General features: G+C 41.1%; 1 protein-coding gene and 1 non-coding gene across 2 annotated transcripts in view; one reads left to right on the top strand and one right to left on the bottom strand.

Moving 5' to 3' along the window:
* CLIC4 (chloride intracellular channel 4) overlaps positions 1 to 24,764 on the bottom strand; it is a 97,765-nt gene that overhangs the window by 38,164 nt on the left and 34,837 nt on the right. Inside the window, exon 3 of the mRNA XM_010355719.2 lies at positions 1,571 to 1,680. Coding sequence (XP_010354021.1) covers positions 1,571 to 1,680 — 110 coding nt within the window. The remainder of the gene's footprint in view (positions 1 to 1,570; positions 1,681 to 24,764) is intronic.
* Positions 22,579 to 22,681, top strand: LOC115892491. Its single transcript, XR_004052370.1, has one exon. It is a non-coding gene; the product is annotated as a U6 spliceosomal RNA (small nuclear RNA).

Genomic DNA, 24,764 nt, shown 5'->3' with positions numbered 1-24,764 from the left:
GTAATGTCTTCCCAAGAGCTTGTAGTTTTAACTCACTATTCCCAAAGTCTTATTTCTACATTTATATACATAACTAAAGGGGTTCCTAGATGACTTTATGGTTTATTTTCAATAAATTTTAAAGTCTGTAAAATTTCAAATATATGCACCAGCAGTAAGTAAAAATATATTTTAAGGGAATGATAGGAATCTGAGTACACTAACCCAGAACTGGGAATGGAATTATAGCTATCGGGTAACTATCACCATATGACGCTCAGAAGGGTGACATACATGAATTCTTCCACTTTATCAAGTGATAAGCTGTAAATATTTTTTTTCTGGACACTGTTCATGACTTGATATATAATACGGTTTAAATTTGTGTCCTTGCCCAAATCTCATATCAAATTGTAATCTTCACTGTTGGAAGAGGGGCCTTCTGGGAGGTGACTGGATCACAAGGGCAGACTTCCCTTGCTGTTCCTGTGACAGTGAGTGGGTTCTCATAAGATCTGTTTGTTTAAAAATGTGTAACTCCTCCCCCTTCTCTCTTCTTCCTTCTCCGGCCATGAAAGACGTGTCTGCTTCCCCTTTGCCTTCTGTCATAATTGTAAGTCTCCTGAGGCCTCCCCAGTCACGTTTCCTGTACAACCTGCAGAACTGTAAGTCAATTAAACCTCTTTTCTTTATGATTTACCCAGTCTCGGGTAGTTCTTTATAGCAATGTGAGAACAGACTAATAGTTTTAAAAACAAGTATAATAGCAAATCATGTTGTGACACTTGCATCAAGAGGAATCCACTGCCAAACCCTAGATTTTCCCATTAATACAACTATTCTTAACTCTTGATTTAAATCTTTTGGGGAAGGGGATGTATCAATGTTCTTCACCTCAGACCTGTTTGCTAAAGGTTAGAATACACATTCCTGAATAAAACAGAGCTTTCTATTCATCATGGCTCTTCTCAGCCCTCTCCACTATGGAAAATAAGCCATAAAGTCATCCAGGAGAGAAAGCTGCAAACAACTCTTCACTTAGCAAGAACAGACATGGGGCCACAGATAATTGCTCTTATTTTACAATACATTTAAACAAATATGATTAAAATCATGCTATAGAAAATTATTGCTATTCCCTGAAAAGTAAATTAAATGAAATTGACAACAATGGTATTCAACCTCCTAAAAATCCTTGTCTTTAAAGATCCAGATTATATAGGTCACACGTTTAACACATTTGGGGCCAAGATGATGTCTGCTTAGAAAGTTCTTCATGACTCCATGTTTACACTGGAAAAAAGAAGTCAAGGATTTCACTGTATCCACACTAACACTTGGCTCCTGGTGCTGCTCATGAAATTTAAGGTAAACACACAAAAGTTCCTAAAAAAGATTGAGTACCACATGCAGTATACTGACAGCGTGACTTGTCCAAAATAGTTATATACAAGTTAAGTTTGTCCCAAAACCAGCAGAACTTTAATACAATATATTTCCTTTAGAGAATACATGCCATCAAGGTGAAAATAGGATCAAACCGAAAAGAAAGTTCAGCTTAAGTTGACTGCAAACTGCGACCATGTCTTACCTTTTCAGGTCAACAGTCGTCACACTAAATACAACTCCTTTAAGCCAAAGAATCATGAAGAGCCTCTGGGAAAAGGGGCAGTTCCCTATGCTTTCACCATCACTGCCAGCCTGGAAAACAGAATTAAACATTAAAAAACAAGGTCAAAGTGATGATACTCAACATGACATGACTTTTTCTGAATTTTAATCAAGAGTACAAGAAGCCAGGAAAAGTTACATTGTGGAAGGAAGAGTAGAAATTTGGGTCTTTATTATTTTGTCTTTTCATTAGCCATTCTTTTTTCTTTTTTTGAGACAGGGTCTCCTTCTGCCACCCAGGCTGGAGTGCAGTGGTGCGATCTCAGCTCACTGCAACCTTAACCTCCCAGGCTCAAGCAATCCTCCCATCTTAGCCTCTCAAGTAGCTGGGGGCTACAGGCACGTACCACCATCCTGGCTAATTTTTAATATTTTTAGTAGAGATAGGGTTTCACCACGTTATCCAGGTTGGTCTTGAACGCCTGGACTCAATTGAACTACCTGCCTCAGCCTCCCAAAGTGCTGGGATTACGGGCATAAGCCACTGCACCCAGCTAGCACTAGCCTCTTTCTTTTCTTAAAAATGATCAGTCTAGGGCCAGGCGTGGTGGCACAGGCCTGTAATCCCAGCACTTTGGGAGGCCAAGGCAGGAGGATCACAAGGTCAGGAGTTTGAGTCCAGCCTGGCCAGTATGGTGAAACCCGTCTCTACTAAAAATACAAAAATTAGCTGGGTGTGGTGGCGGGTGCCTGTAGTCCCAGCTACTTGGGAGGCTGAGGCAGGAGAATCACTTGAACCCGGGACACGGAGGTTGCAGTGAACTGAGATCACACCACTGTACTCCAGCCTGGGTGACAGAGAGATACTCTGTCTCAAAAATAAATAAACAAATAAATAAATAATAAAAATAACCAGTCTAGTATACTACTGCCGAAGAGAACTTAATGCATGATGGAGATGATCCATATTGCCAATGTCCAATATGGTAGCCATTAGCAACATGTGGCTAGGGAGTACTTAAAATGGGGCTAGTTCAAGTGAACTGAATTTTTTTGTTTCATTTATTTTAAATTACAGTCATGCATCACTTACTGATAGGGACACATTCTGAGAAATGTGCTGTTAGGCGATTTTGGCATTTTACAAGCATCACAAGGTACGCTTACACAAACCTAGATGATATAGCCTACTACACATCTTGTCTACATGGTATAGCCTAGTGCTCCTAGGCTACAAACGTGTACAGGACGTTACTGTACTGAATACTGTAGGCAAATGGAATATAATGGTAAGTATCTGTACATCTAGACACATCTAAACATAGAAAAGGTATAATAAAAATATGAATTATAAGCTGGGTGCAGTGGCTCATGCTTGTAATCCCAGCACTTTTTGGAGGCCGAGGCGGGCAGATCGCCTGAGGTCAGGAGTTCAAGACCAGCCTGGCTAACATAGTGAAACCCCATCTTTACCAAAATACAAAAAATTAGCCAGATGTGGTGGTGTGCGCCTGTAGTCCCAGCTACTTGGGAGGCTGAGGTAGGAGAATCGCTTGAACCTGGGAGGTAGAGGTTGTAGTGAGCCAACATCATGCCACGGCACTCCAGCCTGGCAAAAGAGCAAAACCCCGTCTCAAAAATAAAAAATTAAAGCAAATTACAATCTTTTGAGACACTGGCATATGCAGCACCTGACTATAATTTATAATTTAAAACATAAACTTTTTTTTTTTTTTTTGAGACGGAATCTCACTTTGTACCCAGGCTGGAGTGCAGTGGCACGATCTCGGCTCACTGCAGCCTCTGCCTCCCAGGCTCAAGTGATTCTTCTACCTCAGCCTCCTGAATAGCTGGGATTACAGGAGTGCGCCACCACGTCCAGCTACTTTTTGTATTTTTAGTAGAGACAAGGTTTCACCATGTTGGTCAGGCTGGTCTCGAACTCCTGACCTCGTGATCCGCCTACCTTGGCCTCCCAAAGTGTTGGGATTACAGGCGTGAGCCACCGTGCCCAGCCAAACATAATACGTTTTCATAATTCAAATAGCCACGAATGACTAATGGCAACTACGTTGGACAGAACAGTAATTCCTAAGTGGGTACATAAATCCTTGCCTCCGGGCAAAGGCAAAGTCTGTTATGGGTTTTATGAAATGTAAAAATCATTTTTCATTATATCAGACAGTATTCTTAACAAGGCAAAGTAAAAAGGGAAACTTGTAGGTGTGCCTGCCTCCAAAAAAATTCATTATAAATATCCCATATCCTGGCTGAGCGCAGTGGCTCACTCCTGCAATCCCAGCACTTTGAGAGGCTGAGGCGGGCAGATCACAAGGTCAGGAGTTTGAGACCAGCCTGACCAACATGGTGAAACTCCATCTCTACAAAAAGGACAAAAATTAGCCGGGCGTGGTGGCACACGCCTATAATCCCAGCTACTCCGGGGGGCTGAGATAGGAGAATCACCTAAACCTGGGAGGTGGAGGTTTCGGTGAGCCGAGATCGTGCCACTGCACTCCAGCCTGGGTGACAAAGTGAGACTCCATTTCAAAGATAAAAATAAATATCCTATACCCTGTTTTGTTTTGTTTTGTTTTTCAATTAGAGATAGGATCTTACTATGTTGCCCAGGCTGGTGTGCAGTGGTTACTCACAGGCACAATCACAGCAAACTGCAGTTTCAAATTAGTGGACTTAAGAAATCCTCCCGCCTCAGCCTCCCCAGTAGCTGAGGCTACAGGCATGCACCACCACACCCGGCCCATATCCTGTTGCACACATTCCTACAGGGAGCAAGAAAATAACAAAAGATATATTTATAATAATCTATTGCTAATCCTACTTAATGAATGGCAATGGCGAGGTAGATTTTCCTAAAAATCAGAATGGTACAAATCTTTTTTAGTCCCATCATGTGTGCCCCAAGGTGGTTTTTTTGTTTTGTTTTTTTTTTTTTTTTTTTTTTTTTTTTTTTTTTAAGGTTCAGGGATGTTATGTGCAGGTTTGTTACATAGGTGAACTCATGTCACGGGGTTTGTTGTACGGATTATTTCATCACCCAGGTACAAAGCCTAGCGCCTAATAGTTATTTTTTCCGATCCTCTCCCTCCTCTCATCCTCCACCCTCAAGTAGAGCCCAGAAATAAGGCCACACACCTACAACCATCTGATCTTTGACAAAGCTGACAAAAACAAGTGACGTCAAAGACTCCATATTCAATAAATAGTGCTGGGATAACTGGCTAACCATAGGCAGAAGATTAAAACTGGAACCCTTCCTTACACCACACACAAAAATCAACTCAAGATGGATTAAAGACTTAAATGTAAAATCCAAAACTATAAAAACCCTGGAAGACAACCTAGTCAGTGCCATTCTGGACATAAGAACTGGCAAAGATTTCATGACGAAGATGCCAAAAACAATTGCAATGAAAGTTGACAAACAGGATTTAATAAAGAGTTTCCGCATAGCAGAAGAAACTATCAACGGAGTAAACAGACAACCTACAGAATGGAAGAAAATATTTGCAAAATATGCATCTGACAAAGGTCTAATATCCAGCATCCATAAGGAACTTAAACAAAATTACAAGTAAAAAACAACCCTATTAAAAAGTGGGCAATGGGCCGGGCGCGGTGGCTCAAGCCTGTAATCCCAGCACTTTGGGAGGCCGAGACGGGCGGATCACGAGGTCAGGAGATCGAGACCATCCTGGCTAACACGGTGAAACCCCGTCTCTACTAAAAATACAAAAACTAGCCGGGCGAAGTGGCGGGCGCCTGTAGTCCCAGCTACTCGGGAGGCTGAGGCAGGAGAATGGCGTAAACTCGGGAGGCGGAGCTTGCAGTGAGCTGAGATCTGGCCACTGCACTCCAGTCCGGGCGACAGAGCGAGACTCCGCCTCAAAAAAAAAAAAAAAAAAAAAAAAAAAAAAAAAAAAGTGGGCAATGGACATGAACAGACACTTTTCAAAAGAAGACATACATGCAGCCAACAAGCATATGAAAAAAAGCTCAATATCATTGATCATTAGAGAAAAACAAATCAAAACCACAATGAGATACCATCTCACACCAGAATGGCTATTTTTAAAAAGTCAAAAAATAACAGATGCTGGCAAGGTTGTAGAGAAAAGGGAACACTATACACTGCTGGTGGGAGTGTAAATTAGTTAAACTATTGTAGAAAACAGTGTGATAATTCCTCAAAGAGCTAAAAACAGAACTATCATTCGACTCAGCAATCCCATTATTGGGTATATACCCTGAGGAATATAAATCATTCTACCATAAAGACACATGCATACGTCTGTTCACTGCAGCACTATTCATGATAGCAAGACATGGAATCAGCCCCAAGTTTAAAAAGGAAAGATGGGCTGTAGGAAAAGGAGAGATGGGAAGGACAGAGAGCTGGAATGCTGGAAGAGAACATTCTGACATTGCTAGAGATCAACACAGCCTGTTGACTATGACGTCTATGGAGAGTGCCAGAAATAACTCTCCAATAAGTCATTCAAAGATGCTGGTGAAAGTACTGTTTATTACCCTAAAGTAACTCTCAAAAAATTCAGAAGCATTTCAGTAAAATGCTACATCAGTAAAAAGTCATTAATTCCTAAACTAATGGAGAGGTAAAGGGACTTTAAAAAACAAAAACAAAAACAAAAAAACATGGGCTTATAGTGAGGATGCTAGAAACCTAATCAGACAACATGGGACAGTTAACAACAGAACTTGGTTTAAAAAAAAAATTCCGATTATTCTGTATCAGTAACAAAATATACACAGAATTTGAGGGCAGAATGAATCATATTAATTCCTAATACTACATAAACTTGTACAAAAATGTACTTCCTAAAAAAGGCCTAGTTCTTAAATTTTATTGTGATTACAAATAACCTAAGGAAAACATTTAAAATGAAGACCCCAGGGCCTCATATCTAGAGATTCTGATTCAGCAGAACTCCTGGGTTGGGGCCCAGGAAGCCTTATTTTGTTATAGGCACTCAAGGAGATTTCAAAGTAAGGCACCTGCCTGCTGGATACATTAAGAAACACTGGTGTGGGAAGGTTAGGATGATATTTGGTTCTCAGAACCCAAGTCAATTTACAGCACTAAATCATCTTACTATATAACAAAGTGGTGTCCGAAGTTGCCTTTCTGATGATACTGACCATTAATAGCATGGAAAACTGATAACACACAAGTAAATTTACTACAGACAAGAAAATGTTAATACATTACCTTTCCAATTAGCTTGATAATCCAAATTTGAGATTTACTGGAGGAAAAAAAAAAAAAAAAAAACCATAGTTTGGTAGACGAAGAACTAGTCTGACTCAAGGTCTTTATCCACCTCCACTTAATCTATAAAATTCACTAAAATTTCCCAAGCTGCCTGTCAAAGCAGTGTTAAAATCATTAAGTCGGTAAAGGAGACATAATAAAGATATTACATGTAGGAACTTAGAAACATGTTAAACTAAAAGCAGGCTAAAGATGAATGGGGACTGGCTACAGAGCAGTCACCATACATAATCTCCTACAGTGGTCTGCAGAGCCAGTCCTTGAGCATGGGCAAAAGAATCTCAGAATACACAATAGTTCATGAAGACCTGGTCAGGACACAAATGCCCCTTTCCTTTCACAGATGACTGTCTCCTTTCTCTATAATTTTCTAGCAAATTTTCCCAATTTACTTTTGTTTCTCGTATATCAGAAGCTTGTTACACATCTCATACTCCTAATAAGCACTTTCCTTCATGCACACATAAATAAATGTGTATTCTTTAAAAAAAAAAATACCTTCTTTACTAACTACTAATGACAAGTCAAATAAGAAACGTCATTATGACCATGAACAACTTTTTCCAAAGTTTTAATAGCATCAGAAAATTGGGAGCTATTAGTCAGATGAAATATTTATTTTTATTTTATTTTTGAAATTTTTAAAAGTATACAAAAGGCCATGCACAATGGTTCCCGCCCATAATCCCAACACTTTGGAAGTCCAAAGCAAAGCAGGAGGATCACTTGACGCCAGGAGATGGAGATCAGCCTGGGCAACCAAGCAAAACCCCATCTTCACCAAAAAAATTAGAAAATTAGCCACCGTGGTGGCACTCTCCTGTAGTCCCAGTTATTCAGAAGGCTGAGGTGGGAGGATCACTGGAGCCCAGGAGTTCAAGACTGCAGTGAGCCATGATTATAGCACTGCATTCTAGCTTGGGTAACAGAGCAAGACCCTGTCACTATTCAAAATATATATATATATATATATACACACACACACATATATACACACACATACATCCATATATATATATATGTATAATTTATATATATATAGTAAAACTGTGGAAAAATTCAAATTTCTTTTTTTTTAATTAGATGGAGTCTCGCTCTGCTGCCCAGGCTGGAGTACAGTGGTGTGATCTCAGCTCACTGCAAACTCGCCTCCCAGGCGATTCTCCTGCCTCAGCCTCCTGAGCAGCTGGGAGTAATAATAAATAATAAATAAGCCACCACCATGCCTGGCTTATTTATTCATTTTTTGAGATGGAGTTTCAGTCTTGTCACCCAGGGTGGAGTGCAATGGTATGATCTCGGTCACTGCAACCTCTGCCTCCCAGGTTGAAGTGATTCTCCTGCCTCAACCTCCTGAGTAACTCGGATTACAGGTGCCCACAACTACATCCGGCTGATCTTTGTATTTTTATTAGAGACAGTGTTTCACCATGTCGGCCAGGCTGGTCTCGAACTCCTGACCTCAGGTGATCCGCCCGCCTCGGCCTCCCAAAGTGCTGGGAATACAAGCATGAGCTATGCCGTCTGGCCTAATTTTTTGTATTTTTATTAGAGACGGGGTTTCACCATGTTGCCAGGCTGGTCTTGAACTCCTGACCTTAAGTGATCCACCCACCTCAGCCTTCCAAAGTCCTGGGATTACAGGTGTGAGCCACTGAGCCTGGCGAAAAACTCAAATTTCTAGAATTCTACAAGTCAAAAACTTTCTCCTTTAATCCAAGTTAAATATAAAATTCAATTTCAACAAAGTTATAGAATCAAAATTACCCTGTTTAGTTTGAACTACACTGAATACAGCCCATTGCTACAGCTGACTGAGGGCATTGTGATACAATGGAAAGCATCCTACACTGGGAGCCAGGATATGTTTATTCTACACCCAGTTTTTTATTAGTAACCATAGAAATTAACATATAGGTATCTAATGATAGCATCTGAGAAAAGTATGCCTTTAAAAAATACTTTTCACTACTTCTAACAGTTATATTCATTGTTTTAAAAAAATAAAAACTGAAGCACTAGAGAAAGTCAGAGTTCCCTTACCCTTGAACCTAATTTGCTACTTATTCTTCTACATTTTTATTTTCTATGTACATACTACTATTTTTCTTTTAATAGAGACAGGGTCTAACTATGTTGCCCAGGCTGGTCTCAAACTCCTGGCCTCAAGTTATCCTCCCATCTTGTCCTCCCAAAGTGCTGGGATTACAGGTGTGAGCCACCATGCCCGGCCCATACTACTTTATTCCTTGAAAAATGTGATCACACTATATGTAACTTGTTTTTATAGTTTATATATTTTATTTCCAACTTAATGTAACCAATCCTCTGGAGGCTGTAATGCACCAGTATTCTGGTGTTTGTAATAGCAAAACACCAGAATACTGTCAGAGATGGCCAGGGAGGAAACTAGGGCCTTCAAACCCTGCCAGGCCCCTGCCCCTGGGGTGCGATCAGAGGTTGTCTAACAGAGTCAGGACTTTGAACATCAACCAGTGGTAATGAGGCCACCTCCACTAGTGTATCAGGGAGATATACTAGTTTCACCATGTTGGCCAGACATTTCCGTGGAGGGAAAAGGAGAAGGGAGATGGTACTGCTTTGTTATAACCAGGTGGAGACAGAAGTCCAAGTGCTCCACTGGGTTATCTCATTTTTATTTTTTTATTATTATTTCTTTTGAGACAGAGTCTCGCTCTGTCGCCCAGGCTGGAGTGCAGTGGCGCGATCTTGGCTCACTACAACCTCTGCCTCCCGGGTTCAAGTGATTCTCCTGCCCCAGTCTCCTGAGTGGCTGCAATTACAGGCGTGCACCAGCACACTTGGCTAATTTTTGTATTTTTAGTAGAGACGGGGTTTCACCATGTTGGCCAGGCTGGTCTCAAATGCCTGACCTCAGGTAATCCGCCTGCCTTGGCCTCCCAAAGTGCTGGGATTACAGGTGTGAGCCACCGTGCCCAGCCCCATTTTTTAGATTTAATACTTCTTGCTTTCAGAATGTGATTTAAAGGAAAAGAAAAATAAGTAAATAAATTTAATACTTCTGAGAGACTTCTGCTTCCAGAAAGACAGAATTTTAGATGGTAGTGAGCTTCTTAGTTTTTTGCCTTATACATCTCAGACTTGGAACCAAAAAAGCCAGCAACCACAGTGAGGAGGCTCCTTATTACTGCTGGGGTGGGGGAATGGGAGTTGCAGCTCCCATTCACTAGTGGAGGGATACACTAGTATCTATTCTTAGTAGAGACAGGGTTTTACCGTGTTGGCCAGGCTGGCCTTGAACTCCCGACCTCAGGTGATCCGCCCACCTCGGTCTCCCAAAGCGCTGAGATTACAGGCGTGAGCCTCCACGCCCAGCCTATTTCCATGTTTTGAGATCATCCATCTAACTGCCATTCCTGAAGGCCTCACTGGATGCTACTGTCCCAATAATTTTACATCTAGAAATTTATTCTATAGAAACAGTCATACAGATGTCCAAAGATACAACAGAGGAATACTGAGGCCTTATTGTTTGTAATAGCAAAACACTAGAGACCACCCAAGCCCATCAGTAAAAGATTTGTTAAATTTATAGACCACCAACAGAGGATGGAAGTCTAGGCCACCCATTCAGCCTTTGCTGGCATGCGTGAAGATGGAGCCACAGCTTTTTCTGCGGTGTTTACAGTAGAGCAGTAATTATCTAAAAGTCTGTGGTCTTGTTTAGGCTGCCCCTTCCCTGGTTCTTAGGCAAGAGGCAGCAGGATTTTGTTGGAATTTTTTTTCTCAGTCCAGGTTGCTGGCTTCTTTAGCTCCAAGTCGGGAATATAGGAGGCAAAAAAGCAGGAAATTCTATATTCCCAGAATACTTCTGAGAAGTCTCTCAGAAGTATTAAATTTAAAAGCAAAATTAAAAATGCATAACATGTGACATATCCATACAGTGGAACATTATTTGACAATTAAAAGCAATGAAGTATGGACACATGCTATAACTTGAATAAACTAAGTGAAAGGAACAAAAGACCACATATCGTATCCATAGATGCAGAACCTGCAGATACAGGGACAACTATAACGGACTTCTGCATCCACAGAGGAGTCCTGGAACCAATCCCCCGTGGATTCCAGGGGGAATGTATATGATTTATATATAGAATAAATGTATATGATTCCATTTATATGAAATATCCAAATAGGCAAATTCATACAGACAGTAGACTATTTGCTGCCAAGAACTGAGGATGGAGAAGAGGAGTGACTGCTAATGGGTACATGGTTTCTTTTTGAGGTGATGAAAATGTTTTAAAATTGGACCCTGGTGGCCGGGCATGGTGGCTAACATCTGTAATCCCAGCACTTTGGGAGGCCAAGGCAGGTGGATCACTTGAGGTCAGGAGTTCAAGATCAGCCTGGCCAATATATAGTGAAACCCCATTTCTACTAAAAAATACAAAAATTGGCCAGGCACAGTGGCTCATGCCTGTAATTCCAGTACTTTGGGAGGCCCAGGCAGGTGGATCATGAGGTCAGGAGTTCGAGACCAGCCTGACCAACATGGTGAAATCCTATCTCTACTAAAAATACAAAAATTAGCTGAGTGTGGTGGTGCATGCCTGTAGTCCCAGCTACTTGGGAAGCTGAGGGAGAAGAATCACTTGAACTCAGGAGACGGAGGTTACAGTGAGCCGAGATCATGCCACTGCACTCCAGCCCAGGCAACAGAGCAAGCCTCCGTCTCTGCCCCCCGAGAAAAAAAATTGGCTGGGCGCGGCGACTCACACCTATAATCCCAGCACTTCGGGAGGCCGAAGCGGGTGGATCACGAGGTCAGGAGATCGAGACCATCCTGGCTAGCACAGTGAAACCCCGTCTCTACTAAATATACAAAAAACAAAAATAAGCCCGGCGTGGTGGCAGGTGCCTGTAGTCCCAGCTACTCGTGAGGCTGAGGCAGGAGAATGGTGTGAACACAGGAGGCGGAGCTTGCACTGAGCAGAGATTGTGCCACTGCACTCCAGCCTAGGTGACAAAGTGAGACTCTATCTCAAAAAAAAAAAAAAAAAAAAAAAAAAAAATTAGACCCTGGTAATGGTTGCACAACTCTGTGAATATACTAAAAACCACTGAATTGTATATTTTAAAGGGGTGAATTATATTGTATATGAATTATATCCAATAAGTTGTTTTTTAAATATATGCATACAGATCATAAATATAAATATATACATACTGAAGAAGATTTTAATTTGGATTACACAGGTTTGTTTTGTTTTGGTATCTTAGTAGAGACGGGGTTTCACCATGTTGGCCAAGCTGGTCTCAAACTCTTGATCTTGTGATCCGCCCGCCTCAGCCTCCCAAAGTGCTGGAATTACAGGCGTGAGCCACTGCACCCGGCTTGGATTACATAAAGTTATGATTTCATGTTACAAAAACATATATGTCTATTACGTTTTCTTAAAAATTAGAAAACCAGTCTGAGAAACACATAGTGAGATCTGATCACCACAAAACATTTTTAAAAATTAGCCAGGTGTGGTGGCTCATGCCTGTGGTCCTAGGCTACTCAGGATGCTGAGGCAGGAGGATCACTTGAGCCTGGGAGGTCGAGGCTGCAGTGAACCATGATCACACCACTGCACTCTAGCCTGGGTGACAGAGTGAGACCCCCGTCTCCAGAAAACAAAAATAAAAATAATTGGCTGGGCACAGTGGCTCACGCCTGTAATCCCAGCACTTTGGGAGGCTGAGGCGGGCGGATCATGAGGTCAGGAGATCGAGACCATCCTGGCTAACACGGTGAAACCCTGTCTCTACTAAAAATACAAAAAACTAGCTGGGCCTGGTGGTGGGCGCCTGTAGTCCCAGCTACTCAGGAGGCTGAGGCAGGAGAATGGCGTGAACCTGGGAGGCGGAGCTTGCAGTGAGTCGAGATAGCACCACTGCACTCCAGCCTGGGCGACAGAGCAAGACTCCATCTCAAAATAAATAAATAAATAAATATAAAAATAGAAATAAAAATAAAAATAATTTTTTAAACTCGAATAATTAAAGAGAAAACTTAATCCCACTGACAGAAATAACCATGAATCTCTAGATAGAGTTTTAGTATTCATTTGGGTTTTATTCTTATAAAAGGAGTATTTTCTTTACCTTGCTGTCTGGGTATTCCTCACTAGCCTCACCCTCTTCCCTTCACACCTCTGTGGTAATTCTTGAATTGCATAATACTGGTATTTAATCAAAAACTGCTGGATTAACTCCTATATTGCAGAATAGGGGTCAGTGGCAGATGCCAAATATTTTAATGTTTTACTAAGTCAACATTAAGGAACTGCTCACCTAGAAAACCCAGTTTAATCAGTCTTTAGAATAGTCAGATTTTTAAACACCTAAGAAGAAAAGCTTTAACTTCATTCTTCTCTTTATTTTTGTTTATGGAACTGAGGGTAAGCAGTGGTGATGACTGGAGGAAGAGAGAGAGAAGTAAGGACCTGAAAGCAACTTTTATTAAATTATTTTCCTCAACATATTTTCTGGGGAGTGTATAGAGTAATGTGTTATTAAAGAATGAACTTTAAAACTTTAATACCCCATTTACCTTTAGTATGAATTCTATCTAAATTAGCTGTCTGAATACACAAAATGGTTGCTTTGATTTAGACTAACTTAAAAGTCACAAAACAATGTGACAAATGAGCAAAGTCACCTGGCTTCTATTACCTATTTCTTCAGGTTTTTTTGTTTTGTTTTGTTATTTTTTTTGTTTTTTTTTTTTTGAGTTGTAGTCTCTCTCTGTCACACAGGCTGGAGTGAAATGGCGCGATCTCAGCTCACTGCAACCTCTGACTTCCGGGTTCAAGCAATTCTCCTGCCTCAGCCTCCTGAGTAGCTGGGATTATAAGCACCTGCCACCAGGTCCAGCTAATTTTTGTATCTTTAGTAGAGACGGGTGTTTCACCATATTGGCCAGGCTGGTCTCAAACTCCTGAACTCATGATCCGCCTACCTCAGCCTCCCAAAGTGCTGGGATTACAGGTGTGAGCCACCGCGCCCGGCCTATTTCTTCAGAATTTTTGCTAAACACATGCTAGAACCAAGTTTAGAGTCTAGAGGTTTTATAAGCTGTTCTTCTACAGGGTCTGCAGAGCATGTGGGAAACCACAGTTTAGAATCATACATAGCTAGGTTTGAATCCTGACTTCCCTACTTCGTTAGCTGTGTAATCTTCAGTAAGTGACTTAACATCTGTGAAACCTGACTTACTATATACCATGTTATTGTGGGGATCAAGTAAGTTAGGATACACACAGTTCCTGGCACATGGTAAGAGTTTTTAAAATGCTACTTGACCTAAAGATACTCCATGCAAAGAACTCAAGGCCTAACAACAGATTCTTCAGTTCAAGCACTTAGTGGTTAGAATCCCTAGATTGCTGTCTTCTTTCAGAAAACAAGGAGAGAAGGGGGAAAAAATCTAAATATCTTCTACATTAAATTATTCCAACTGACATAGATTATGGTCCGATGCTTTAAAAAAAATAATAAGTCTACATAAAGTTTAAACAGTTCACTAAATAGAAAAAAGCAAATATATTCTTTTTTTTTTGAGACAGAGTCTCGCTCTGTCGCTGGAGTGCAGTGGCACGATCTTGGCTCACTGCAAGCTCCCACCTCCCGGGTTCATGCCATTCTCCAGCCTCAGCCTCCCGAGTAGCTGGGACTGCAGACGCCCACCACCAATGCCTGGGTAATTTTTTGTATTTTTAGTAGAGATGGGGTTTCACCGTGTTAGCCAGGATGGTCTTGATCTCCTGACCTCGTGATCCGCCCGTCTTGGCCTCCCAAAGTGCTGGAATTACAGGTGTGAGCCACAGCGCCCGGTCAAGATATTCTTTAATATATCAAAAATCTCTGGCCATGCAAAGATTATATTATTGTTTCCTGGCCATAACCACGTCACAGAACGAACTCAATAAATAAAATCAAATGATATGTAATGTAAGAATTACTATGTGTCCAAGCTCTTTCTATGTAAATAAAACAGTTAAGCAGAAGATACTGCAAAGACTTTGGTTGCTACCATTTCTACCATTTCCTTACTCAGAATCACCAATTCATGAAATCTGCTCTTCAGATAAAAGCTTGTACAATTTAGAGAGGAAATGATTAGCTTGAAATTACATCAGGATGCCCAATTACCAGGGCTAGATGAAACTCCAGGACAGACTATTAAGAGTTCATTCACATGGAACATTTACCATATTGAAGACAAATCTCTCTGCTCATCCAAAACAAGCTCTTCGCATGTATTAATCTAGTTAATCCTGATATCCTCTTGCTCAGCAGAGAACGGTGGCTAAGATCACTAATTCAGAGCCAGACTCTCAGATAACTCCACTACTGCCTACCTAAGTGACTGAACAACTGGGCCTGTTTTCCTTTTCTATAAAATGGGAATAATAACCTCACTGGATAGTTGGGAGAACGGAATGAGTTCATACATATAAAGGGCTTAGATTAGCACAACACTCAAGGAACGGGGTTGGGAGAGTTGTTCGTTATATACCTTTTCATACTTTTTGGTATTTGTAATACGGACATGAATCTTTCATTTTAAAAAAGCAAGCAAACAAAAACCCTCCCATCAAAAACATGAAAATAGAGTAAAACACAAGTTAAAGAATGAATGTGGAAAAACTCTGAAGATAAAATCTTACTCATTGCCTGTATTATAACAAAAAATAAAATTAAATAAAAGATAAAATCTATGTAACAGAAGTATGTAAGAGTGGGATACACAAAAACTCTCAAAGTGGGTTTAAAGACTGGGCAAGGTGGCTCACATCTGTCATCCCCCAGCACTTTGGGAGACCGAGGCAGGCAGATCGCTTGAGCCCAGAAGTTCAACACCAGCCTGGGCAACATGGTGGAACCCTATCCCTACAAAAAATACAAAAGTTAGATGAGCATGGTGGCACAGGCCCGTGATCCCAGCTACTCGGGAGGCTGAGGTAGGAGAATCACTTGAGCCCAGGAGATCAAGGCTGCAGTGAGCCACTCATGCCACTGCACTCCAGTCTACATGAGAGAGAGAGGAAAAAGTTTAAAATGTAGGTTACCAGGTCCCACTTCCAGATACTCTGATTCTGTATGTCTGTGGTGGGGCCCAGGAATCTATAATTTTTAATAAGTACTTCAAGTAATTCTAATTTGGATGTATTTGGTGCATAGACCATATTTTCATAAACATTCACATATTGACAGAAGAAAAACACGTTTAAAAAAAAAAAGGGCGGGCACAGTGGCTCATGCCTGTAATCCAAGCACCTAGGGAGGCCGAGGTGAGTGGATCACAAGGTCAGGAGTTCGAGACCAGCCTGGCCAATAGGGTGAAACCCTGTCTCTACTAAAAATACAAAAATTAGCCAGGCGTGGTGGTGGGTGCCTGTAGTCCCAGCTACTCAGGAGGCTGAGGCAAGATAACTGCTTTAACCTGGGAGGAAGAGGCTACGGTGAGCCAAGATCATACCGCTGTATTCCAGCCTGGGCAACAGAGCAAGACTCCATCTCAAAAAAAAAAAAAAAAATCAAAACTGGAATGAAGAAGTTTGCCCCATGGTTAAACTTAAACTTTGAATTCCTCATGATGCCTTTTGGACTCAGCTCTCTGTAGGCCAGTAACTGGTCACTGTTTGACAGAGTCAAATTTGGTAAATAACAGTCTATTTCCTCCACACTATCATATCTTAAACTTGGACAAACTCAAACTAAGCCAAATATAATGTCAAGGACAATTTTGGTGATCCAAAGTCCTTTATAGATGAAGTGCTACTGGATGGTTATATATGGTTCAGAAGATAATTACAAATGTTTCTTTTTTTTTTTTTTTTTTTTTGAAACAGAGTCTTGCTCTGTCACCCAGGTTAGAGTGCAGTGGTGCAATCTCAGCTCACTGCAACCTCCGCCCACTGGGTTCAAGTGATTCTCCTGCCTCAGCCTCCCGAGTAACTGGGACTACAGGCAGGCGCCACCACACCAGGCTAATCTTTTTTATTTTTAGTAAAGACGAGGTTTTCCTATGTTGCCCAGGCTGGTCTCGAACTCCTGACCTCAGGCGATCCGCCTATAGGATTACAGGCGTGAGCCACCGTGACCAGCCACAAATTTTTATTACTGTATTATACTACTAAATAATTTGGCATGTCAGGGGGGAAAAAAAAAAAAGATTCTGTTGTGATGTTGTGATGTTAGGGACCAGGGCTAATACCTGACTAGCAGAGTAGGCTGGATTTTCCATTTAGAACCTATCTAACCACAGGGCAAGTCACTTAACCTCTTTGGCTCTTAGTTTTCTGGAAAAGGCAGGTGGGGAGAGATATTAATTTATTGAAGTTTTAACTGTAATGTAACAACATTACATACACAAGATACATCCCTACTCTTAGGGAATCCACACTGAAGTATTTGGGGATAAAATGCCATAATGTATGCAACTTATGAGAGAAAGAGCAAATAATAAAGCAAATAGAGTAAAATGTTAACAATAGGTAAACCTGGGTAAAGAGAATCCTTTCAACTGTCTTGTTTTTGTTTTTGTTTTGTTGGGGTTTTTTTTAAGACAGGGTCTTGCTCTGCTGCCCAGACTGGAATGTAGTGGTGCCATCATAGCTCACTGCAGCCTTGAACTCTCCAGGCTGTAGTGATCCTCCCACCACAGCCTCCACAGTAGCTAGGAGTACAGAAAAACACTACTATGCCTGGGTAATTTTTTAATTTTTTGTAGAGACAGAGTTTTGCTCTGTTGTCCAGGTTAGTCTTGAACTCCTAGCCTCAAGCAATCCTCCTGCCTCAGCCTCCGAAAGCGGTGGGATTACAGAGCTACTGTGTCCGGCCTCTTATGCTTGTAACTTGTAAGTATGAAATTATTTCCAAATAAAGTGTTTTTTAAATTATTAATCTAGTTTCCACTTCAGTCCTAATAATTTCTAACTATATTATAGCTCATTTTATTGTGTGTCATTTATATATTATCTTCAAGGGCAGATAGATATCAATCTTTCAAAATTAAAAGCTTTTTTTTAATTCATTCACCAGCCATGTGAGGACCTACACTAAACGCCAGAGATCTATCTGGTGATGAATAAGAGAAGAAATGGTTTCTGCCTTTGCATTACCGATAGCGTTCCAAGTCTAATCTGAATCATTTAAGAATTTCGGAATACCGTAAAAGTACAAAATTTCAATTTAGAATACAATGAAACTCAAAATATACCCCACAACCTTACTACAATTAAAAAAGCACCAGTTTAACATTTTCTCAAAAGTGACATAAACTTCTCCCGATAAATTGTGGTTTTGTGAGTTTCAGTTTTATGGGCTTGCCAGTGGCTCCTCCTCTGAGTTAGTAGTTCAGCTTATAACAGTACATTTGATGTTCTCTTGCTTCAGCCTAAGTCACTGTGAATTGAAGTCATTCAAATGTTGAATGGGAGAGATGCTTCACCTTCCAGTAGTTTTCAAAGGTTATCTGTTGCTGTTTCTTTTGGTAAATGACCAAATTATGATAAATTACCTAATATAATACTTTCATTAAAAATAAAAACCATAAAGTGTACAATAGTATTTAAAAACTAGGTCTTACAAGTCCCGGCGCAGTGGCTCACGCCTGTAATCCCAGCACTTTGGGAGGCAGAGGCGGGCGGAACATGAGATCAGGAGTTTGGGACCAGCCCGGTCAACATAGTAAAACCCCGTCTCTACTAAAAATACAAAAAATTAGCTGGGCATGGTGGCAGATGCCTGTAATCCCAGCTACTTGGGAGGCTGAGGCAGGAGAATCCCTTGAAGTGGGGAGGCAGAGGTTGCAGGGAGCTGAGATCGCGCCACTGCACTTCAGCCTGTGCGACAGTATGAGACTCCGTCTTTAAAAAAAAAAAAAAAAAATAGGTCTTACAAAGTTCTCCATCCTCCTTTCCTAGAATGACTTCCCCACTGATGTCCTTGAGGACCCACAGCACTGCTTCCACCCCCAGTCCCGTTCGTCCTGTACAATAAGGCCACATAAATCTGGACCCGTATATGTGACTACAATCACATTAACCTCTACTGAAATGTTCACTGCCACATCGTGCTTCAGGTCAAGCTCAAGTCTCACTACAAGAATTCAGTTACCTTGCCGGGCGTGGTGGCTCACGCCTGTAATCCCAGCATTGTGGGAGGCCAAGGAAGGCGGATCACGAGGTCAAGAGTTCAAAATCAGCCTGGCCAATATGGTGAAACCCAGTCTCTACTAAAAAAAAAAATACAAAAATTTGCCGGGCATGGTGGCATGGGCCTGTAGTCCCAGCTACTCGGGAGGCTGAGGCAGGATAATCGCTTGAACCGGGGAGACGGTGGTTGCAGTGAGCCGAGACTGTGCCACTGCACTCCAGCCTGGGTGACACAGTGAGACTCCGTCTCAAAAAAAAAAAAAAAGAAGAGTTCAGTTACCTGTCCTTTCAATTTCTTTTTTTTTTTTTTTTTTTTGAGATGGAGTTTCACTCTTGTTGCCCAGGCTGGAGTGCAATGGTGCGATCTCAGCTCACACAACCTCCACCTCCCAGGTTCAAGTGATTCTCCTGCCTTAGCCTCCCGAGTAGCTGGGATTACAGGCATGCGCCACCATGCCCAGCTAATTTTGTATTTTTAGTAGAGACGGGGCTTCTCCATGTTGGTCAGGTTGTTCTCAAACTCTTGACCTCAGGTGATCCACCCGCCTCTGCCTCCCAAAGCGCTGGGATTATAGGCATGAGCCACTGCACCCAGCTGCCCTTTCAATTTCTATCCCAGCTTCTCAAACTCTGATGTCAACACAACTTATTAGGAGATCTTGTAAAAATGCAGATTCTGATTCAGTAAATCTGGGGTGACAACCAAGATTCTGCATCTCTTACAAATTCCCAGGGAATAGCAAGCCTATACCATGTATTTAACAATTAATCATGATTTGCCTAAAGGGAAACAAAGTACTCAGAGAGAGGACAAGAAGCACCTACTTTAGATAAGATGACCATGGAAGACCTCTTAGACATAAAGAATGAGAAGGAAACAGCCATGCAAAGAGCCAGTGTAACAACACTGCCATGAGTACACGAGAAAGTGGTGTTGGCAGGGGCCAGATCATGAAAGATTTTCTAAACCAAATTAAAGTGCTTGAATTTTATGCAAAGAGGGAACAATTTATTCATAAACTTAACAAATGTTTACCAAGTACCTACTATGTAGAAAAAAAGCATTTAATACAACGTTTAACAGCAAGGACTGAAGGCAGAGTGCCTGGTTTGATATATTGATTCTTCTGCTTAAGTATGAGTGTGATATTGGGTAAGTTACTTAAACCTCTCTGGGCCTCAGTTGCTTTATACGTATAATGGTTGGAAGAACACCTACTTCACAGAGTTATCATGAATATAAATGAATAGATGAAAAGCTCTTAAAATATTGCCCAGCATGTGGTTAAGTGCTCAGTAAGACAGTATGTGCCAAAGAACATATTCCTGACTTCATGGAGCTTCCACTGGTGGGAGGGAAAGGGGTTAAGGAATGCCAGAACAGGGTAACAGGATACCACTGAAGGTTTTTGATGGGTGAGGGTATATAAGGGTAAAATCTGATTTCCACTTAAGATAATAAATAACACTCTGCCATACGGAAAACAGGTCAGAGGCATCAAACTGATAAAGAATTGAAGCTGGGTGGCCTCTTGTGGTAGTTGTGGTGAAATGTGCTCTGGATTAGGTAAAAGCAATGGACATGAAAAGAAAAGTGTGGATTAAATTAAATTGGGATAGCATAATCCTAAAGCCACGTGGATGGTTTGGATGTGGAAAGCGGGAGAAAGAAAGAAATCAAGTAACTCCTACCTATCTGCTTTGAGCAACTGGGTCAAGGAAACCTCAAGATGGGAGTAAGGGTAGGCCTATACTTTGCTGGAGGATGGAAAGGGAAATAAATCCCTTTAAGAGATACCACAGATCTATAACCCTGGCATTTACATCTTGAAAATACTTCTCGGGTATGGAGGGCTATAAACCAAAATTAACATTGTTTACCTCAGGACACATCTGGGGAGAGGTAGGGACAGGAGATTATTTTTATTTTTTGAGACAAACTCTCGCTCAGCCGCCCAGGCTGGAGTACAGTGGCGCAATCACAGCTCACTGCAGCCTTGACCTCCCTGGGTTCAAGTGATTCTCCCACCTCAGCCTCCCAAGTACCTGGGACTACAGGCACGTACCACCATGCCTGGCTAATTTTTGTATTTTGTTGCCCAGGCTGGTCTCGAACCCCTGGGCTCAAGCGATCTGCCCACTTTGCCCTCCCAAAGTGCTGAGAGTACAGGCATGAGCCACCATGCCCAGTCTGGGGGTATTAATTTTATATACTTGTGTCCTATTTGTCTTTTTATAACAAGCATGTTTTTCTTTTCTATTCTTTGTAGATTTAAGAAAATTATTTTTTAATGTTTTTACATGATAATCTCATTACTGTCTCTAATCAGTGCCAAAATGTTAAACTGCTTAAATGTAATAGAACTTCTTTTGAATAAACGCTAAATGCAAAGTAGTCATTCAAAAACTACTAGATGAAATAACCAAGGGAATTAACGTCACTTGAGCTCCTTTTGAGTACTTTTGTTACTTGCTTGAAGTATATGCTGAAGATGGAAACAAAGGCTTTAATCTGTAGGAAAATCAAATCTGAAATATCTCAGCCAGAACCACTTTTTAAAACGAACCATCAAATGTACAATGACCAGACTTTCCATCTAGGCACAATAGACCCATGATGAAAACGAGTTCTGCTTGTTCACATTCACTCATCAGAAGCCTAAAAGGAGGAACTAGAAGTCTAAAAGTCTATTATCTCTTCAGAATAACTAATAAACCATGTAATTTAAAATACTGACTGTCTGGAGGCAACATCTCTTCTTTTTACAGAGGGGTCATCCTTTATCTTACAAATTCTTCATCAAAGACATATTCTTTAGTGGGGGAAAAAACCTGAATGACAACAAATGAAAGAAAAGAAAAGAAAAGAAAAGAAAAGAAAAGAAAAGAAAAGAAAAGGAAAGAAAAGGAAAGAAAAGAAAGAAAAATGACCAAAGCTACAGTCCTTTTATCCTAGTCTGGATCTACCTTGATCGTATTCCCTGTACGTATCAACAACAATAAATCAAAATGTCACCAAAACGGTCTGGAAACAAGTTAAAAGCTACTATTTATTGAGTAGTGTATTTTGCAGCTGACATGCACTATATAAAACTAGTTTTACGTATTTCACAATAACCATATGAAATTAAGGGTTGTTTTCCTCATGTTTCATATGAGTTTCAGATGAGGAAACTGAGGTTCAAAGAAGCTTAGTAATTTGTCATAGGTCATACAACTGAGGAGTGTCAAAACTGAGGTTTAAACTCCAAGGTCCATACTATCTACCAACCACTATGATAGTTTCTTGCACCAAAGCAAAGAAGGAGATGCTAGAATCTCACCTGTTTGATCTCAAGATTCTTACAGAACAACCACCATCTCACTCACAGACATTACTATCAAGTAAGATAAATGACCTGAGCTACGACCCATAGAATGTAGGCCACAAATGTTTTAAATTTTCTAGCAGCCATATTAAAGACGTAAAAAGAGTACTTGCTTTGACAGCATAAATACTAAAATTGGGTCAATTCAAAATAGATTAGCACGGCCCCTGTACAAGAATGATGCACAAATTTGTGAAGCATTCCACATTTTTTTTAAAGCAAAAGAAACAAGTGTGATTAAATATTTTTATTTAACCCAATATATCTAAATTCATTTCAACACATAATCAATATAAAAAGTTATTACATTTTCTTTGTACTACATCTTTAAAATCTAGTGTAATTTCATAATTATAGTACATCTCAACTCAAACTAGACATACTTCAAACACTCAATAGGTAATGACTATTGTATTGACAGCACCCGTCTAAAGAAAAGGCCTCTGTGGGCACCAATGTCATCAAGACCAGGTACTAAGGATGATGTACCTGACTCATTAACTCAACATTCAAGCTCTCAGAAACTATTTATTTATTTTTTTTCTTTTTTCAATCTGTCACCCAGGCTGGAGTGCAGTGGCGTGATCTCATCTCACTGCAACATCTGCCTCCCAGGTTCAAGTGATTCTCCTGCCTCAGCCTCCTGAATAGCTGGGATTACAGGCACATGCCACCACGCCCGACTAATTTCTGTATTTTTAGTAGAAACGGGGTTTCACCATGTTGGTCAGGCTGGTCTTGAACTGCTGACCTCGTGATCCGCCCACCTTGGCCTCCCAAAGTGCTAGGATTACAGGCGTGAGCCACCGTGCCTGGCCTGAAACTATTTATTCTTATTTCAAACAAATTTTAACAGTTTATCTGGTGTACTGAGCCACAACAAATTACAATAAAAAATTAATGGGCCGGGCCTCAGCTACTCAGGAGGCTGAGGCAGGAGAATGGCATGAACCCAGGGGACGGAGCTTGCAGCGAGCAGAGATAGCGCCACCACACTCCAGCCTGGGCGACAGAGCGAGACTCCGTCTCAAAAAAAAAAAAGAAAAGAAAAAGAAAATAAAAGGAAATGGGCTGTATCAACAGAGCTAAGTTGGCAAAGGAAGAAATACAAAATACACACACACGTGCACGTACGCACCAATCCACACATGCACATACACAAAGGAGATTTAGGTTCAAAAAGCACAATAGCTGAGGCCATTTAGCAGAAAGGCAAAAATAGTCTTACATGCCTCAATGGCTCCCGAGGCCATTGCAGCATTACTGAATTTATATTCAGAATGTTGACATTAATTGGCAGTTAAACCCAGCATTTTCAGGTTTTTTTGATATGGAGTTTTGCTCTTGTCCGTCAGGCTAGAGTACAATGGCATGATCTTGGCTCACTGCAACCTCCGCCTCCTGGGTTCAAGCGATTCTCCTGCCTCAGCCTCCTGAGGAGCTGGGCACTACAGGCGTCCACCACCACGCCTGGCTAATTTTTTTGTATTTTCAGTAGGGACAAGGTTTCACCGTGTTAGCCAGGATGGTCTCGATCTCCTGACCTCATGATCCGCCTGCCTCGGCCTCCCAAAGTGCTGGGATTACAGGCGTGAGCCACCTCGTCTGGCCAAACCCAGCATTTTCAAAAGTGAAGGAAGCATTAATATATTTTAGAAATATTTTCATTTAAAATAAATTTCAGAACTCTGTATTATTTTTGCAATTTTTCTATAAATCTAAAACTATTCTATTGGTTTCTGTTTTTAAAAAAATAAATTTGAGGCCTCTAGTAAGACCAGGCAGTTCGTCCTATAGAATCAACTCTGCCTGTCATAACAGCTATAACTTCCAGACAAACACAACCACCTGAAGGCACTGGACAGTGACAGAAGCAGGCAAATATTGGAAGGGAGTTAGCAATTGGAGGAAGGGAACTGCACTGGACGAGTTTCCCCAGTTTGTATCTTTTAGCCTTGCACCATGCAGGGCAGCTAAAACCCCAATGGAAAATTCACACTCCTGCTGACTTTAAAAACCAAAAAACAGTCTAGAGCAACCATTACCATTGGAAAGAAAATAAAAAAAGAGAGAGAGAGACGGAGAACCAGCAAGGGGGGGCCCTAAAATCTGCATAAATCTGTCTAAATCTCTAGCTGATCCGTGAAACACACATGCACAGAGCAGGGTCCACGTAGGCCAGCTAAGAGAACTGAACTGAAATATAAACTGCTACCTACTACGGGCGGCCAGTTTTGCAGCTTGAATTCAGCTAAGTTAATCAATCGCCTGCTTTAGAAAAGAAAATCAATGCTC

Source organism: Rhinopithecus roxellana, chromosome 12, assembly GCF_007565055.1.
Source record: "Rhinopithecus roxellana isolate Shanxi Qingling chromosome 12, ASM756505v1, whole genome shotgun sequence".
Taxonomy (NCBI): domain Eukaryota; kingdom Metazoa; phylum Chordata; class Mammalia; order Primates; family Cercopithecidae; genus Rhinopithecus; species Rhinopithecus roxellana.
This window is presented reverse-complemented; position numbering and strand designations above follow the sequence as displayed.